The 15,123-nt window shown below is 50.7% G+C and overlaps 1 protein-coding gene across 6 annotated transcripts in view; it reads right to left on the bottom strand.

The window, feature by feature from the left end:
• HRH2 (histamine receptor H2) overlaps positions 1-15,123 on the bottom strand; it is a 51,785-nt gene that overhangs the window by 18,492 nt on the left and 18,170 nt on the right. For 3 of the 6 annotated variants that reach the window (XR_001109641.2, XR_010342877.1, XM_012466337.2), the window contains exons 1-2: positions 11,572-11,970; positions 6,668-8,252 (exon numbers count right to left, since the gene is read on the bottom strand). Coding sequence is in view for 3 of the 6 variants with exons in the window: in XM_012466337.2 (XP_012321760.1) it covers positions 6,668-7,743 (1,076 nt within the window). In the remaining 3 variants the exon portion in view is untranslated. Of the gene's footprint in view, positions 1-6,667; positions 8,253-11,473; positions 11,535-11,571; positions 11,971-15,123 lie in introns of those variants that run through there. The other 3 variants (XR_010342878.1, XM_012466338.2, XM_012466339.2) reach the window with 2 other exon arrangements.

The following is a 15,123-nucleotide window of genomic DNA, read 5'->3' as shown; positions in this document are numbered from 1 at the left end:
TTCTAAAATGGATTGTGGTTGTAAATGCACAACTCTATGAATATTCTAGAAACCACTGAATTGTCCATTTTAAACAGGTGAATTCTATAATATGTCCTATGTAGCTTGATAAAACTGTTGCAATAAAATGGAAAGCAAGACAAAGGCAGGCAGACAGGAAAACGAGGTGGATGGTGAAGAATGAAAATTCTCATTTGCTGAGGTACCTGTCACACGCCAGGAATTACGCTACGCGTCTGCACTCTTCACGCCTCTTCTGACTTTTCCTGGTAAGTCTGATGATTATCAGCATTTTACAGATAAGGAAGCTGCAGCTCAGACTGGAGAGTGACTTGCCCAAGGCCATCCAACCAGTAAGTGGTGGGGGCCATGACTCACACTGGGCGGACCCACCCTCCAGCACCCCCAGCAGCTGTGAGATGGGGCAGCAGCTTCAGAAGGCAGAGGGGAGCAGGAGCAGACACAGGGCAGCCAGCAGGTTCCTGAGTGGCAGGGCCAGCCAGGGCCCCTGACTGTGGGGTGAGCTGCCATGGGTGTTATGGAATTTGAGATGGGGAGAGTAGCATGGGTTACCCAGGCAGGTCTCAGTGCAATTGCAAGTGTCTTTCTAAGAAGGAGGTAACGGGGAGAGCTGGCTACAGCAGAGGAGAAGGTGATGTGACCTTGGAAGCAAGAGGCTGCAGTGAAGGGCACTCACAGAGGCCGGGCAGGAACACTGAAACTGTGTGCTAAAGAGAGCATTTCAGTAAGCTGAGTGTCTAAGTTAACAAGCTGGGGCAATTGAAGGGGTGAACATGTTCAAGCCCTTAAGGAAACTTCTCTTCTGGGCAACAGCTTTTCTTGAGAAGTGTGCGTATCAGACACTTGGCTCTTTCATGCCTGCAAATGTTGCAGCCTCATCTTCTGAGACTGGACTTGCTCCTTCCCCTGTGCCCCTGACCTCTGCCCAAACCAGGACATGCTGTGGTGATGCTGTGCACACAGCCCAGGTTGGTGGGAACTCCAGATTCCAATCCTGACTCTGAAGCTTGCTGTCTGTGCTATTGACCAGAAGTTGCACTGCCTTCCTGGGTTCATCTGTGGCAGAGCTGGGGAAGGGTTGGGCTGTTCCCACACCGAGGTTCTATGATTCAGAGCTGGTACTGGATTCTGCCAGGAGGCAGATCCTGATGCCAGTATTTGGAGGAAGGCTTACTGTGACATCCAAGCTAGAAAGGGGAACCAGGAATCTCTGAGTTCTTATGAGGTTTCTGGAACTTCCCTCTTAGAGACTTGGTTTCCTAATCTCTACAGTGGGGGTGGGTTCACTTCTCAGGGCTTTCGGGGGCCTAGAACAAGACCCTCACTCATTCATTTATTCAATCAACAATATTCCTGGGCCTGTTCTGTGCCAGGTACATTGCCACGTGTTAGGGTCCAGTAGTGAACAACATAAACAGGGGCCGGTCCTATGGAGCTTATGGTCTAGGGGGAGCAGATGATAAACCAGTATAATAATTCAAGAGAGAGGAGAAGAGGGCCTGGGCTGAGGGGAAGCAGCATGGGGTTGGATGCCATGTGGGCTGAGGGAGCCAGAGGGGCAGGAGGAGAGGAGGTCATGGCAGTGCAGTGCCTTGGCAACAGGGATAAGAATTTGGTGTTTTCCTCTAAGCAACAGGAGAAGTGGAATCTAATCCAATTTCTGCCTGAAAACCTCTCCAAGGGAAGGAGAGCAAATTCAGGGAGCCAGTCAGGGGCCGGTTGAGATGCTGGGCTGGTCGGGGGATGGAAGAGCTGGAAGGAGTGGGGAGGCACCAGCTCTGACTCCAGCCCTCCAGGCCTCCGGGAGTATTGAAGCCACAGGCACAGGCACAGGGACTCCGTGCAGGCATGAGGAAGGGCCACACCCAGAGACTGTGATACCCTGGGTGCTAATGAATATTATCTACTGCCTTGGGAGATTACCATGAACAAGTGAATGGGTGGGGAAAGGGCTTAAAGAGACCCTGGCAGGGGTCCAGAAACAGGGTTCTCTTCCCAGCCTCTCCTTAGCTTAACACCTCAGACAGGTCACTTGTCTCCCTGTGCTTAGTTTCCCCATCTGGTATCTGTAGGGCTAGCACTGAGGTGATAGTCAAAAACAGAGCCAAGTTCAAATCCAGACAACATGTTATCCTAGAGTCTAGGCTTTGGGATCAGAGAGACTCGGGCTCAAATCCTAGCTCTGCCACTCATTAAGGCTGGCTCCTCTGTTTCTGGGAGTCCCCTGCTGGTGGGGGCCACACTGTGAGAACCCCTGCTCTAGAGTGACATTCCTATGAGAGAAGGGCCTCAGCCTTGCTCACTGCTCTACCGCAAACAGTGCTGGCTGGGCCAGTACAGGTGACAAGTCCTTGGTAAATGCTTCTCACTGAATGAGCTCTGGGTGGTTTATTCTGGTCAGGGCAGAGGGTGGTGGATGTGCCTGGGGAAGTGGCAGGAAAGGCAGCAGGATGGTGGGCAGGGATCAAACCAGGATGGGCCAGGGAGTTGGGACTTGTGGGAGGCTGAATAATGGCCCCCAAATGTGTTCACATCCTAATCCCCCAAGAATGTTACCTTATGTGGCAAAAGGGACTTTGCAGATTTGATGATGTTACGGAATTTGAGATGGGGAGAGTAGTGTGGGTTACTCAGGCGGGCCTCAGTGCAATTGTGAGTGTCTTTCTTTGTTTTTTTTTTTTTTTTGAGATGGAGTTTTGCTCTTGTCACCCAGGCTGGAGTGCAATGGTGCGATCTCGGCTCACTACAACCTCCGCCTCCTGGGTTCAGGCGATTCTCCTGCCTCAGCCTCCTGAGTAGCTGGGACTACAGGCACGCACCACCATGACCAGCTAATTTTTGTATTTTTAGTAGAGACAGGGTTTCACCATGTTGACTAGGATGGTCTCGATCTCTTGACCTCGTGATCCACCCACCTCGGCCTCCCAAAGTGCTGGGATTACAGACGTGAGCCACCGCGCCCGGCCCCGTGAGTGTCTTTCTAAGAAGGAGGTAGAGGGAGAGAGCTGCCTAAAGCAGAGGAGAAGGTGATGTGAATTTGGAAGCAAGAGGCTGGAGTGATGCAAGAGGGGCCCTGAGCCAAGGCATGCAGGCTCCCTACAAGTGGGGAAAGGGAAGGAAAGGGAGGCTCTCTGGAAGCCTTCAGAAGGAACCAGCCCTGCCAATGCCTTGATCTCAGACACCTGGCCTCCTGAACTGCAACAGAATAACGTGTGTTGTGTTCAGCCACTAGGCTGATGGGGATTATGGCAGCCACAGGAAATGGACACAGGGCTCTCTATATGCAGGTGGCCACGGGAGGCAGAGATTCCCAAGAAGGGGCACTGCGCCGAGAGTCATGATTGAGGGAGCTTACTGTGAGTGACGGAGGAGACCCAGTGGCTGGGAGCAGGGGCATCTGAGAGCAATGAGGGGTGATGAGGCGCGGACAGTAGGGATCAGGAAGGGGCAGATGGTGTCATGCTGTGGGTTGGCTGCTGGTTGGCCACAGGGGAGGACCAGCCAGTTTGGACACTCTCTTCTGGAGTCACCCCGTGGCCGATGGTGCCCTCACCCCACCCAGGGCAGGCTGGCTCAGTTCCCTTTGGAATTCTTGGCTCAGGCAGACACCCCAACCTTGGCAGTGATAAGGGCTCTGGGTCAGTGAGGGTTTGTCCCCAGATGGAGAGCTGGAAGGACATGCTATCAGCCAGCAGGGAAACCAGGAGCCAAGCTTATCAAGGGACACACGAGGCCCTGATCACCCTGGCAGTCTCAGTGGGACTATCGACCTCTGGCTATTCTTGGCTACCTCCACCCTCCATGCCCTCAGCCATGGTGTGGGGCCCTCTGACTGGCTCCCCCACACTTCTCTGCCAAAGTCCTCTGCCCCTGCTCCTGGGGGCTGGAGGACAGACCACAGCCATGGTCTCCAGGAGCGTGAGCTCTGGCCCTGGCTCCTGGCTGCATGCTTGACCCTGGCAGGCACCACCTCTCTGCTGGCCTTGGTTTCTTCACAGCCCCCCACCCACGGTGCCCGTGAGGATCAGAACCGGAGACGGACACTCAGACCCCACAGCATGCCAGGCACCTGGAGGACAGGCGATGCCAGGCGCTGGTATTGCTGTTGCTCAGCTCACAGCTCTGGGGTGTGTCCCTTGAGGCAGTTTACTTGACTTCTGTGAGCCTCAGTTTTCCCATCTATGAAGTGGAGATTAAGCAAGTCCCTGCTTCACAGGGTTGTGCTGAGGATGAAGTGAGTGTGAGTCTCAACGGTGCAGCCCTGCCCTGGATGAAAGGGTCTTTCTCGTTTGCATTTAAAAGCTCAGAGGTCTGGGATGAGCTCCCATGCGTCAGCCCTACCTGGGCTTCAATCCTTGGCGTGTGTGGCTCTGAATCTGACCAGTCAGCTTCTTAACTAGACCGTGAGCAATTGCAGGTGGCTGAGGGTGGCGCGGGGTGGGAGATGCTTTATCTCACTTTGTGCCCTTAGCACTTGGTGCAGGGGTGGGAATAGGATGCCCCCGAAGAACAGTTAATGCCTAGAAACAATGTCAGACATCTAAAACGGGCCAGTAGTGGGTGCTCAATGAATGTCAGCTACTGTTGTTAAGTGCTTATTGAATGAATAAGTTCCCTTAAGGATTCAGCTGAAAAGCCAGCTTATTACGCCAGGGCTCAAACAGATAACAGCGATACAAAGTGATACACAAGTCTAAACCAGAGTGGCAACCATGTTCTAGCCGAACCACATCCCTGTATGTTTTTCTTTGTTATGCTTTGTGAACTAAGTCAGCTTTGCACTCCAGCTGCCTCCTGAAGAAGAGATTGTGCAAGGATATGGGAGATGGGTGTTTTGCCCATCAGGACTGGAAGCGGAAGTTTCCAGGTGTGCACTTGGAAGGTGGATGTGAGGGGCAGGGTCCAGGGCCCTAGCCAATGGTTCAGTGCAGGAGTAACCAGGCTTGCTCCGGGTGGACAGTGGTGGAGGAGCAGAGGGCCCAGGACCCAAGTCTACGGGGGGACACTCCACCTCTGGGAATGGCGGTGGCAGCTGAAAGGACCAGAGGGCATATGCAGGGGTCTCGATAGGCAGTTTTGCCCCCACAACTCCAGAACCTTGTTGGTGGGTCTGCAGTTTCTGTGCAAGCTTTTCTTAAGTCTGATGCTCAGTGCTCCAGAGCGGACTTATGTCCTATTAGGAGAGGGCAGAGCATGTTCACGTCCCTTTGCTCATGTGAGCATCAGGCAACTCCGGAGGGCAAGTAGGAAGCCCAGGATACATCACCTCTCTGTGAGATGAGGAAACCGAAGCCTGAGAGAGGGAGGAACTTGCTCAAGACACAAGGTGAGTGATGGCAGAGCTGAGGTCAGGGCTGTGCCATTGATTTTCTGTAACTTCATCACTATAAACCCCCAAAATCTCATTTCTACATCCTCAGTATTCATTGTAATTCCTGGCATGTGGTGGGAATTGGGTGAATGTTTGCAAATGGATGAATGGCCAAATGAACAAACAAATGAATGAATGGGTCAGTTCCACAGACCAGCATTCTGAAAGGCAAAGTCATGGTCTGTGGGAAGAGAACGGAAAGCAACATTTATTGAGCAACTTCTGTGTGCCAGGTATCCTCTGAGCATTCTTTAGTTTACTCCTCTCAGCAGCGAAAGCCCAGACCAGTAAGCCGTCTCTCCCCACAGCAAGCTTCCTCGGTGCCACTCAGGTCTTTGGTGCAATTTCCCTGAATGCCCTGCCTTGGCTTTGTCACCAGTGAGTTTATCCCAATCCCATTCTGGTTCTGTGCATCTTTTCTGCCTGGTCCCCTCTGGGAGGGGAATCCTGTTGTCCTCTCCTGCATCTCCTGCACTCTGAACATCCAAGAGTCTGCAAGCTTTTAAGATCTACGGCCTCCTTGATGTTGCCTTCTTCTTTCCTGTCTCCTGAATCAGCGCCACAACCCCCTCATCTACAATCTCACCCTCTGGTCCACATCTTAGTGGTACCCAGAGCCCTCTTCCCAAAGCGTAGATCTACTTAAGTTACCCTTACCCTTGCTTCTAACTCTCACCTTTCCTAAAATCTATAGAATCATGGCCAAACCTAGCCACCTCCAACGCACCACCTTTCTGACTCCAGTGGCCTCTTTCCCCACCAACTTACACACCCCCACAATAAGAGCTGATGCATAGTAGGTGCTCAATAAATGCTGAACCAAGCTGGGTTTCTCATTTAACCCCACAAAGCCCCATCAAGTGGCAGCATTGGTGACATGGTTACTTGAGTGCTATCCTGGAGGGGTTGGTTGAACACTATGACTCCTAAGTGGCAGTCAGGCTTCAAACATAAGACTTACGATTCTAAGGACAAGGTAGCTGGAAAAAAGGTCTCCAGAGTTCTGAAGTCAGGAGACCACTGTTCAGGCCCCAGCTGTGCGGCCCTTGCCAAGTCCTGTGAGAATTTTAATATGCTCCTTTTAAAATGGAGCTAATAAGCTCCACCTTTGGGGGCTGTTGAGAGGATTAAACAAGACAGTGTTTACAAAGTGCTCATGAAGAGTTCCTAGAACATAAACCAGCACCATCTTCACAGCAGCTCCCTTCATCATTCCCATTGGTAGCATCTTCTCCCAGTGTCCCCATCCCATGCACCAGCGGCTAGGGCTATTACCTGTCTGTGGCTCCCTGGGGGGCCGTGACTTCTGTCCCACTCCACACCTGGAGCTTTAGGGGTTTCTCTTCCTGTGGCCTGGGTTCTCGACTTTGGGTCCTGGAGAGCTGAGAGGCGTTGGACCTCAGCGAAGTTTTGTGAGAGTTACGGCTGGCGAGCCTGCAGCAGAAGAGCTGTTGGTACCCGGTGCGGAAGTCTCTGTTCAGCGCAGCATACAGGATGGGGTTCAGGGCTGAGTTGGCATAGCCCAGCCATAGAACAATGGCTTCTAACACCTCATTGATGGCATCATCCCCTTTCAGCCCACGGTACACAAATGCGGTGAAGTAGGGAAACCAGCAGATGATGAAGGCCCCCATGACGGCGGCCAGTGTCACTGTGGCTTTGTGCTCCCTGATGGTGGCTGCCTTCCAGGAGCTAATGTGATTGATCCTCTTGGCCTGATCCCGGGCTACCTTGAAGATGCGGTAGTAGGTGACGCACATGATCAGTAGCGGTAGGTAGAAAGTGACCAGCCCATCCACCAGCCCGTACACTTCATTGACCTGGACTTTGCACTTAGGGGTGGTATGATTGCCCTTACTGGTCTCGTTCCTGCTGTTCCACCCCAGGTGGATAGACAGGAAGGACAGGGTAATGGAGATGACCCAAATTAAGACCAGAGAGATGGTGACCCGAACCGGGGTGACCAGCACAGGGTACCGCAGCGGGTCCATGACGGCGCAGTACCGGTCGAGGCTGATCATGAAGAGATTGAGAATGGAGGCTGTGCAGAGCATCACATCCAAGCTGGTGTAGATATTGCAGAAGACCTTGCCAAAGCTCCACTGGCAGGACAGCTGGTAGATGGCAGAGAAGGGCAGCACCAGGAGGCCGAGGAGCAGATCCGTGACAGCCAAGGACACAATGAAGCAATTGGTCAGATTGCGGAGCCGGCGGTTCAAGCCCACAGCCAGACAGACGACCACATTGCCAGCAACGGTGATGAAAATGAGGATCCCAAGGACCACGCTGATGGTGATCTTGAATGCAATAGAGTCCAGGCAGAAGGAAGAGGCTGTGCCATTGGGCGCCATCCTGGGACCCTATGGCTCTGTCCCCTGACCAGGGCTCCTGGCTGCTTCTTCTCTGCTCCCAGTGTGACAATTATGCCAACCACCGGACTCCAGGCTCCCAACAGAGCCACAATGTGTCCAGTTTTTTTTTTTTTTTGGAGGCGGACCTTTGATGACTGACTCAGGGCTGTTTTCTAGAAATAAATTAAGCAGCCTCTTCTAAGGTGTTGGGAATGAGTATGAGTGAAGAAGAGAGAAAAGGAAGGCCTTGAAGCCAGGTTCATGGATCAAACTCCAGTCCTCAGATGATCCCCTGAAGAGCTAGCTTCCTCCCGGGGCTGGGGCAGGTCTCCACTCTCCAGGTTTTGCATAGAATCCGAGGTACTGTCTGGTGGTGGCTTTGGTGTCATGCAGGATGGGTCATGTGGAGACATGGCTGTATCCCTCTCCATAGCTGGTGCCTGGTCCCATCTGCGTGATGGGGTCAAGGACTGGGGATCTCCTTCTCTGGAGTCAGTGGAGGACAGGAGCTGAAAAGGCAAAGTTTGGATGTTAAACACCTTGAAACCAGACAGAAATCATGACCCGATTCAAGATGTGTCCTTCTAGATCTCGACCTCTTGGTAAGACCCCAGGAAGTATGGGGTCAGTCTGGATGCCTCTGCTTGGGAGGGACTCAGGCAATTAGGACACATACTGGGGAGGGGGAAGGGAGGCAGGATGCAAGAAGCTGGACACCGAGACTTGTGAGAAAGAGTTGGACAATCTGGAAGTGGCTGTACTGAGAAAAGAAGGATCTAGACACAGACTCTCAGCTCCATGAGAATAGGGGCTGCATCTGTTTGTTCACTGCTGGTTCCTGGTGCCTGGCCCTACAGATAGACATTAAGATCTGATGAATAAAGGATGAAATGAATGAATGAATAAACAAATGTAATGAATCTACTACTCTGAAGTGCTGAGAACAGTATCTGGTGCTATTTGGCAAAACGTCATCATACTGTAAGGCAGTGGCCAACAAATTTCTTCAGAAAAGGGTCAGGTAATAAACACGTTCTGTCTTGCAGCCTGTGATGGCTCGGCTCTGCCGTTGCAGTGCGGATGCAGCTACGCAGATGACGTGTAAGCAGAAGAGTGTGGCTGCGCTCCAACAAAACTTTAGTAATGAACACCGAAATTTAAATTTCATAGCATTTTCACGTGTCACAAAAAAATCTCTTTTTGATTTTTTCCCCAAATTTAAAAATGTAAAAGCCATTCTTAGCCACGGGCTGTACGAAGCCAGGCAGAGGGCCAGATTTAGTCTGCAGTTCGTCACTGTCATCCACGCCACCCCTGCTCTGAACACAGCTCTAAATCTTACTGGTCTTACTTGGTAGAACACGTGATCCCACATCCAGGTCAGCAGGGACAGAACTCACTCAATCCTAATGGTTGCATAACAGTCTGTGGGGAGGCTCACCATGGATAGGTTTATCCTATCATCCCCATATCACCCTCTCACGGGCATTTGGGTGGTTTCTCCTTCCTCCCTTTGTGCTATTGAAGTAGTGCAAACACTAAATTCAATAAAGTAACAGCATGTGCAATGCCTCTTGGTTAAATAAGAACCCGGATCACCAGATAATCTCCAAAACTCCCTCCCAGTGGTGGCTGCATCTGATTCCAACTGGCAAGAAACAAGCTGAGGCCGTGCTCCACGCCTGGGTCCTTCCCCACCAGCTCCTCCTGGTTTTTTAGAGAACTGGCAATCTCCTGAACTCTGAGAGTGTACAGAAATCGAGTTGACGGCAGAACCCCCTCTCAGAGGAAAGCTAATCTCCATAAAACATAAATTAAGCCTCTCCCAGGCTCTTGCCTGGAGCAGTTTGCAACCTGAATCCGAGAAGCATCATTTAATCATAACGATTGTGTTCGTACAGGGATCAGGGCTCCTGATCACCTTCTGCCACTCTCCCTGGCTCAGCCACCAGGCCTGGCAGCCGAACCTCCGGGTATTATTTTTAGCAGATCTTTTCATTACATAAATAGCCCAAACAGCATGGGTCTCACCGCCACACTTAATTACTTTGGAGGGGTTAGCGATAAGAGTATGTTTCTTTTGAGACTTCTTATTTCCCAACAAAATGTTTTCTGAGTTACTGCAACAGCTGCATATACGTATTTTGGCATTAGGCTGACATATGAGTTAATGTTTGCATGAAGGGTCTTCCAATTTGAGTGAACCAGCCTCTCTTATAATTAGAAAATCCTTTCCTTGTCTCCCCTCCCACCCCTCCTTCCCTTCCTCAGTCCTTTTCAACACGTATTTCTTTGAAAACCCACAATGTGTCCGATGCTACTCTAGGTGCTGGGAGGACAATGGTGACCAAAACAGCTGTGAGTCCTTTCATCATGGAGTTTTCAAAGAAGAACCACTTCTGCTGTATTCCTATTTAAAGCCAAGCTCCCGTAAGTTCTGGTTACCCTTTTTGAGGGCAGAGGCTTTTGTACAGCGCTCCTCCCTCTCATCCTTTCCTGTCCCCTGTGGGCAGGATTGCCCTAGAGAGCCACGTCATCCCCTTATGGAGCAACCTTCAATGGCTCCTCTTTGCCTGTGAGGAAGAATCATGTCATCCTTGTCACTGTCATTGTCACCATCATAGCTAACAAAAAATAATCTCTCAAACTGTCCTTTCAAACTTCCAAAGTGATGACAGGCTCATTCCAGTAAGCCAAGTATCCCTGAGGTGTACAGAAAGGGCCAACAATCGGGGCCAGCACACACCCAATCCCTTGCCCCAGGAAGTTTGGTGCTTGGGGGCCTCCTGGGTTTCTCGTGCGTCTGCGTGCACATGGGCACACGCCAGGCACTGTCTGTACACACCATACACGCTACTCAGCAACTGCCTCTCCTCCACTTTTTAAAAAGTTCCCAATATATAATGGATGTCCCCCTAGGTCACTGAGATCTAAACCATTCTTTAGGGAGCTCAGCCCGTGGCAATGCAACTGCTACCATGAGGATATGTACACAAGGATGTCCTTCAGCAGATGTGCAATGGCAAGAGCTGAAAACAACCTGCGCACCCATCTGTGGGGGAAAGATGGTTCAATGAACTACGGCTAAACCCGTCCTGCAGGATTGTCCTGGGCAAAGCGATACCACACATAGTAAATAAAATATCACTGAATCCTCACAACCCCACTAGTGAGAAAAATCATGGTCTCCAATGGTCTTTAACAGTTGAGGAGACTGAGGCTCAAAGAGGCCAGGTGATGTCATGCCCCTGGAAAGTGGCAGAGCCTGGATTCAGATTCAGTTCAAACTCCTGTGTTTAATGTCCATTGTTTGATCAGACTTCAACCTATGTTTCCAACAGGGTCTCATCAAACACTCCAGCATCTGTCTGTTAATTTCACACTCGAGCAACCGAGCATGTCCCCAAATGCAGCACGCCCTCTCTCTCCTGCCTCTGCCTTTGCATCCCCTGTGCCTGATGTTCCACTCTTCCTTGTATTCACTTCAACCACTCCCCTTTCAAGGCGCAGCTCAGGTACCTGTCCCCCTGAGTCCCCCTGTGCCTAAAGGCAGGAGTAACCTCTCTGCACTTTGTACCGAATTAGGTTGTACAGCATCTGCTGCCTTGTAGCGTTGATCTGGCTCTGCGGCATTTAATTCTGAAAAGTGCCAGGCCCATTCTGATTCTGTGCCTTTGCACGTGCTGTTTTCACTGCCTGGAACACCTTTCCTTAACTAGAGAGCTCTTACCCTTTTTCGAAGCCCTGGCCTCCTCTGTCACCTCCTCCAGGAAGTCTTCCAGAGGAAGCTTTTCCATCCTCTCTCACTGCTACCTCCCCTGTACTCACCTCAGGCAGAGGCTTGTGCTTTCTGAGGTGGACAGAAAGGGGGTGTTTTTTTGATCCCTTGGGTAGAGTTTTGAGTTTTGAAGGCCTGGGAGCGCTCTCTTCTTAGTGGGGTCCTTGGTGATTCACCATGAGAATGCATCTCCCCAGGAACTGAGTTGTGGTGAGACACAAAATATCACTCTTCTCTTCTGTCTTTCCACCTGGTGGTGAAGACGACGAGGGCTTGGAGGGTGAAGCTTTCCACAGAAAGAGATAGAACTTGGCAGGTCTTCCGATGCCACGGCCTCCCTCTCACTGCCGCCAACCCATGAAACCCCAGAAGAAAGGCCTCTGGTGTGCATTCTGTTTGCAAACCAGAGGGGAAAGGCCGCCGAGCAAAGCAACCAGCCTGGGGACTGGGATGTGCTCCTCCTCCAAATTTATCAAGTCCAATACTTTCTTTTCCCTTTTCATCAGGAAGTGAAACCCCTTTTGCGGTTTAAGTAGTTAAGCCCCAGACGCAGCCCTGCCGGAGCCTGGCAATTGCACACCAGCGGCCAGCAATTTGGGGGAATCAGTTAAGGCTTGATTGGGTTTCTCACTCAGCCTGAAAGATAAATCTGATTTTCCAGGGAATAATGTACAACAGGAAAAGAAAATGGCATCCATGCAGTGACCATTGTGCATGACACCCCTTCTGGGTGAGCCTCACGGCAACCCTGAGAAGTAGGTGGTTTGATCCTTACTCTACAGAAAGGACAAAGGGGAGCTCCTGTGCTGAAAGCAAGGACTTGGACATTGGACAGATCTGAGTTCTAATTCCAGCGCTGTCACTGAAATAGCTTTGTGACCTTGGGCATGTGATTCCAACTCTCTGAGCCTCGGTTTTCTCATTTGTAAAGTGGGGATGTTAATACCTCCTCCTTCACTTGCTGGATGTGAAATGAAGACAGCAACGGGATGGAAAACCCTTAAGGCCTGGCACGTGGTAGGTTCTTGCCAATAACATTTTTGTCATCGGCTAAAGCTGCATGGCCAGCAAATAGCGTTCATGTGCATGCCACGCACCAAGCAGCTTCTAGTGAAGACACTGTGCTGGGGACCGGGCTAGAGTAGTGAGCACAGACACATCTGGAGCGCCCATCACACGGGTGGGAGGAGACAAAATCTGTGACCTACTGCGGAGCTGCTTATTTATGGCAGCCGTGCTAAGAGTTACATAAAAGGAGATAGCGCCACCTGAACGTATCGTGGTGTGGATACGGAAGGCTTCCCCAAGGAAGTGATATTTGAGTTGAGCTCTGTACAGCTGGGAACAAGGTAACTGAGTGAACATGGGACAAGCAGATTCCAGAGAGAACAGCTGCTGTGAAAGTTTGGAGGAGAAAGATGGTGGGTAATAACCCAAGAGCCCTGAGACACCTCCGGCAGGTGGAAGGGAAGTTCGAGCAGACGGTGATGTGATTGGAAGGTGGGAAAAGGGGCGCATGGTCCCTGATCTCCTGCTGTACATCAGGATTTGGGGGTGTGGCACTGGGGGTGGGTCTGAGCAAGTGGCTGCCTGGCACTGCCCTATTCCTCATTCTTACGAGCCATCTGTTCTCAGAACTTTTCCCCTGTAATTGACCAATTCAGATGTTCCAGGTGCCTATCGAGGGCATCAGAAAGTGGTCCCAGCATCAGCCCCAACCTCTCCAGCGAGTTCTCAGGAGGAAAATCTAGCTGGGAATAGAGTGCTTGGGAGTTTGGACTTAGTTCTGAAGATAATAAGGAGCCATAAAAGGTTTAATCACCAGCCCTGAGATCACCCAGGGAGCTGGCAGCAGATACAGGACCCCATATCTCTTGATCCCAGTCAGTTAACAAGCCATGAGAATGATACTCCTACCAATTAGCATACGTAGAATGCTTACTTCATGACAGGCTTGGCGTCATCTCATCTGATCTTGACCACAACATTGTGAGGCAAGAGGTGTTTCTTTTCCGCATTTTACAAACACAGATGCTGAGAGGCTCAGCAAAATTTTAAAAATTGTCCAAAGTTTCACAATCAGTCCAAAATGGGCCCGAGAAGCAGGGAGTTATTTTGGTGTTGCAAGGAAGACGAGCCTTTCCAAGCTCAGAGTGGCTGCCCCTATACAAACTGCTGACCAACGTGGCTTCAGCCCAGACAGTCAGAGCTGAAATGACCCCTGGCCTTCCCAGGGAGCCCTTTCTTCCCCCTTACATGGCAGGACAGCTTCATTTAAGAAATGCTGATCAAGATATCGAAAAGATACCTGAGCTCATGTTTTCACAGCACTATTCACAGTAGCTAAGATATGGAATCAACCTACACGTCTATCAGTGAAGGACTGGATAAAGAAAAAGTAACAGGGTGCAGTGATTCACACCTGTAGTCCCAGCATTTTGGGAGGCTGAGGTGGGAGGATTGGCCAGGGGTTTCAGATCAGCCTGGCAACGTAGCGAGACCCTGTGTCTACAAAAAGTTTAAAAATTAGCTGGGCATGGTGGTGCATGCCTGTAGTGCAGGCTACTCAGGAGGCTGAGGTGGGAAGATAGCTTGAGCACAGGGGTTCAAGGCTGCAGTGAACTGAGATCATGCTACTGCACTCCAGCCTGGGCAAGGGAGAACCTGTCTCAAAAAAAAGGAAGGAAGGAAGGAGGGAAGGAAGGAAGTAAACAGAAACAGTAGTAGACACACACACACACACTCACACAATGGAATACCATTCAGCCACAAAAAGGAAGGCAATCTTATCTTTTGCAATATTTGACTTTCTGTGTCTGCCTTGTTTTACTTAAAATAATACCCTCCAGTGCAATTGGAATCAAATATTGCATGTTCTCACTTAGAAGTGGATGCTAAAAAATGTGTACACCTGGACTTAGAGGGCAGAATGCTAGATAATGGAGACTCTGAAGGGTGAGGAGGTGGATAAGAAATTATTTAATAAGTACAATATACATTATTTGGGTGATCGATATGATAAGCCTTGACTTGACCACTATACAATCTAGGTATGTTACATAATTGCACTTGCACTCCATAAATTTATACAAACAAAACAAAAACCTGGGGGTAAAAAAGTGCCGATGGCCCATTATGTGCTGGGAGTTTGGGCTCCTTCTTGCCTTTCCCCAGGAGCCCGAGGCGAGCCCTGGGGCAGGGGCTGGGGATACATATGAACAGGGTGCGGTGGTCCCAATCCTCTAAAAGTTCAGACAGAGCAAGAGATGGCTAATATGAGCTGTGGGTGGAGGCCACACAGGTGTGGGAACTGGGACACTGGAGCTTCGGCTCTGAGGGTGGTGGTGGGCAACAACTCCGTGTGCGTGCGCGCGCGCGCACGTGTGTGCACACATGCATGGGTGTATGCATGCCAGAGTGTGTACTCCAGCACACACACATGCATTTGTAGAAGGAAGCATTTTCTTGGGTCTGGAAAACCCAAGAAATGTTTAAAACACTTAGACTACTGACCCAGCAGTTGCACGGCCGGGACTCTGTCCTGTGACTCCGCAGAGTACTGCTTGTGTTGGCTAAGTCTGGAAACCATAAACGTGCACACG

This window comes from Aotus nancymaae, unplaced genomic scaffold (genome assembly GCF_030222135.1).
Source record: "Aotus nancymaae isolate 86718 unplaced genomic scaffold, 86718_ANA_hifiasm-v0.15.2.pri h1tg000015l_1, whole genome shotgun sequence".
Classification (NCBI taxonomy): Eukaryota; Metazoa; Chordata; class Mammalia; order Primates; family Aotidae; genus Aotus; species Aotus nancymaae.
This window is presented reverse-complemented; position numbering and strand designations above follow the sequence as displayed.